General features: G+C 35.7%; 2 protein-coding genes across 3 annotated transcripts in view; both read right to left on the reverse strand.

Moving 5' to 3' along the window:
• LOC103522390 (COP9 signalosome complex subunit 5) overlaps nt 1-2563 on the reverse strand; it is a 10364-nt gene extending 7801 nt beyond the window's left edge. Inside the window, exon 1 of the mRNA XM_008487493.3 lies at nt 2321-2563. The gene's annotated coding sequence lies outside the window, so the exon portion shown is untranslated. The remainder of the gene's footprint in view (nt 1-2320) is intronic.
• The window catches only part of LOC103522389 (60S ribosomal protein L36-like), a 19535-nt gene that overhangs the window by 8195 nt on the left and 7815 nt on the right, over nt 1-3525 (reverse strand). Inside the window, exons 2-3 of one of the 2 annotated variants that reach the window (XM_008487490.3) lie at nt 1237-1371; nt 520-567 (exon numbers count right to left, since the gene is read on the reverse strand). In XM_008487490.3, coding sequence (XP_008485712.1) covers nt 520-567; nt 1237-1371 — 183 coding nt within the window. Of the gene's footprint in view, nt 1-208; nt 568-1236; nt 1372-3525 lie in introns of those variants that run through there. The other variant, XM_008487489.3, reaches the window with a different exon arrangement.

The raw sequence follows: 3525 nt of genomic DNA on the forward strand, positions 1-3525 counted from the left end.
ATTAAATATGGTTTATTTACACATGGACAAAATTCACTTTGTTCGTTATTCCCCCTACTTTTTGAAGGAGGTTTGATAGTAGACCGCGTTTTACGACCTAATCTAAAACCTCCTCTACCTAAAAAACCGACCCTTGCATAGAAGGCACTCAACATGAAACTGTAGAACCAAGGACAAAAAAATAAAAATAGGTAATTCAAACACAAAGTAGATTTTATAATACAAACAAATAAGAAAGAAAGGGGTGTTATATTTCTTCAATATGTCAATAACAAAATCAAAGTTGGAATATTGAACTTGTCAACTGGAATTTCTATCTTGCAATAAATCCATAGTCAAAACCATCAGGAGACCTTACTTGGGTTTTCAGAGTTTGCAGTACCATCACTTGTACTTACTGATTGACAAATGGTAAGGAATATTGGGAGGTAGGAGGAGAAGGTTCATAAGGAATGGGGAAAGGAAGGGAGCTTAGGAATCTATTTACTTGTGAGCAGCCTTTCTCATTTGAGTGAGAATGTTGGAAAGTTCCTCACGCTTCCTCTTGGCACGGATGTGTGTGCCCAACTGAAATCAGAAGAATGAGAAATAATAAATAACTAGATCCTGTAAGAAAATGAAAATAACCAAGTAGTATAGTCTCAGTCATTCTGACAGTTGTTGAGAGAAGCTGTACAACTTTTCACTATATATTGTACCAAAAAGGACATTTAGCTAAGTCACCTGATCCTAATGGAATGCATTTCAACATAAAAATAAAATACTTTGTGGCTTAGTACTAAGTTTGTATCAAGTCAACATGATACTGTTGTGGTAAAAACTTTCACACATTACAAAAGTTGTGGGTATTTTCTAGGATAACTAACTGTTATGCAAGTTGCTTGATTCATATCAATGAAGGAGGCTTTAGTGATGAATATGAATAATATCACTCAACCTCTACAACTACCTAAAAACAGCTACTTTCCCTGTCACGTATAATATCTCTAGTAGCGCGGTCAAACTTTCTTGACTTGGCGGGGCAGAGTGCTACCGCACTCCTTAATATAAACTTACTCTTCTCTTCAAAAATTTGAGTGCTCTCTTATCCTTGGACACTTTCAACAAAACTTTCACACTTTACAAAAGTTGTGCGTATTTTCTGGGATAACTAACTCTTATGTAAGTTGCTTGATTCATATCAATGAAGGAGGCTTTAGTGATGAATATGAATAATATTACTCAATATAAACTTACTCTTCTCTTCAAAAATTTGAGTGCTCTCTTATCCTTGGACACTTTCAACAATTCCATAGCTCTCTTCTCATAAGGGGCATGTCCGCACACTTCACGAACCAAGTCACGGGTGAATTTGGTGTTCTTGGTTTGGATCTGAAAAGAGGAAGACAGTGAATTAGAGCTTGTTGTTGACTTAAAAAATGTTTTCAAGTTTTACAGAAGACTTTCTACTGGTATATAAGATATCTACTTGCATTAGATCCTTACATTACAAGGGGTATGCAATTGAAACAGAAGACTTTCTACTGGTATTTAAGATATCTACTTGCATTAGATCCTTACAAGGGGTATGCAATTGAAATAGAAACCCCTTTCCCCCAGGTACCTCTAGAAAAGTCCCTTGAATTTTACAAAGGCACATTCTCACTTGTTGAGTTAAAAAAAAGATGAGTGTTTCACAGTCATTTTTATTTAGTAGCAATGAAACAACTGCTACATTAGATGCATGTGGCCTGTGTTGTAGCATGCCCATCCCGTAGTATGCCTCTCATCAGATGGGCGAAAAGAGACACAATATTTCCCATTTAGGTGCTGGGCCAACACGAGAACACCAGAAAGTAACCCATTGAAATATTTGCAACCGAAAAACAAGTACAAATTTTTGTTGGTGGGATTCGAACCCGGGACCTTCTGCATGGCAAGGAAGTGTGTTACCACTGGACCATCTGTGTTTCTCTGATATTATCTATGGATTGTTGAGTGTATTCAACTCAGTTGTTTTACAAACACTGGTAATTATGCAGAAGTCACATCCGTGGAAAAGAAAAGCTCCTTTTTGTATATAACCTAACCCTATAATATAATATTTCCTCAATCAACTTTGGCACCCACATCAAGTGCCTTTAGGGGAAACTAAGATAGGACACCACAGATGAGGGGCTGAGGTTTACTTGTCTCATTGTAACTCTATGTTGGCCATTCAAACAACTTTAGGACCTTGTCACATCTGTATTATGTAGTTGCACAGAACCCTAAAGTTGATATCAACATGAGACTGTAGGTGACCTAGCTTTTACCGACCGACTTCAGATGTTCAACTTACGTGAGGGATCAAAGGAAAATCTTCAAAGAGAAGGGAAACCGGATTCACTCTTTCCAGTAACTTTGCATGGACCAGAGACTTCAGAACAAGGGAACAATTCTTTCACTGGTCAGATATTTGGCTAACTTGTCTGAAACGGAAGAGTTCACAGTACACTCCGAATACAAAAGAAGGAGCTTGGAAAAGTTGGCAAAAATCCTGGAATGGTAGGATATTAGGAAAATCGGAAAACTTTTGTTTTGTTTTGATATTTGATTTTTTCATTTTTTTTTTTTTCAAATCTTTCGGACGTGCTCGACTTTTTTCCGAACACAATTTTCGTTCCCTACTTCTTTTGATTACAAAATAGTGAGATTTCGCATCCTGTTTCGGGTCCAATGTTCGACGAGTTTTGGTTTCTGCGCATGACACACGTTATGGGGTTTTGAACACGGGGATCGGAGTTACGATGTTTTGGCTTGAACATGGGGTTTTTTTTCGTATTACGGTGATGAAATTCCCATGTTAGAAACGCGCGTAAATTTAAATTCTTTTTGAATAGATCACGGTTATTTTACATTTTTGAAGGGGAAATTAATTTTGACTGAAATTTTTTGATGTAGGTAGGTATCTTAATTAATTCAGAAATTGATTAAAAACAAAAACATAGCAACAAACTTATTTTTTACGTAATAATTAATTATTTTTTTTTATATTTATATTTATTAGAGTGAATAATTAATTATTATTTTTTTCTTTTCTTCGTTATCTGTTATGTCCTTTTTTTACCTATCGTTTCATTTGTACAAAAAAGAACGTAACAGATAACGAACACGGTGGAATAATTAAATTGAGAAAACAAATAAATAATTTTAAAAAATCATTGTTTCCTGTTTTTAATTAATTAATTCAAAAACTGATTTGAATAATATGTTATTTAGGACAAGACAAAACATTGAACAAATTAAAGGTATGATTACTAGAGCGTCCGCTAGGTTCGCTTCGGTTTTCGGTTTCGGTTTTCGATCCCGTGCTAAATCTAAAAACATGAATGATGTAAACAAGATGGCGCCAACATGGGTTGCGTTATGGGGATCAGGATTCGATGCGAAATCTCCCTATTCTGTAGATGAACCACGAAGAAGTGTGATATTCTGTAGATGACCAACGAAGAAGTGTGATATTCTGTAGATGACCAACGAAGAAGTGTGATATTCTGTAGATGA

The sequence above is a fragment of the Diaphorina citri genome, unplaced genomic scaffold (genome assembly GCF_000475195.1).
Source record: "Diaphorina citri unplaced genomic scaffold, Diaci psyllid genome assembly version 1.1 scaffold8213, whole genome shotgun sequence".
NCBI classification, from domain to species: Eukaryota; Metazoa; Arthropoda; class Insecta; order Hemiptera; family Psyllidae; genus Diaphorina; species Diaphorina citri.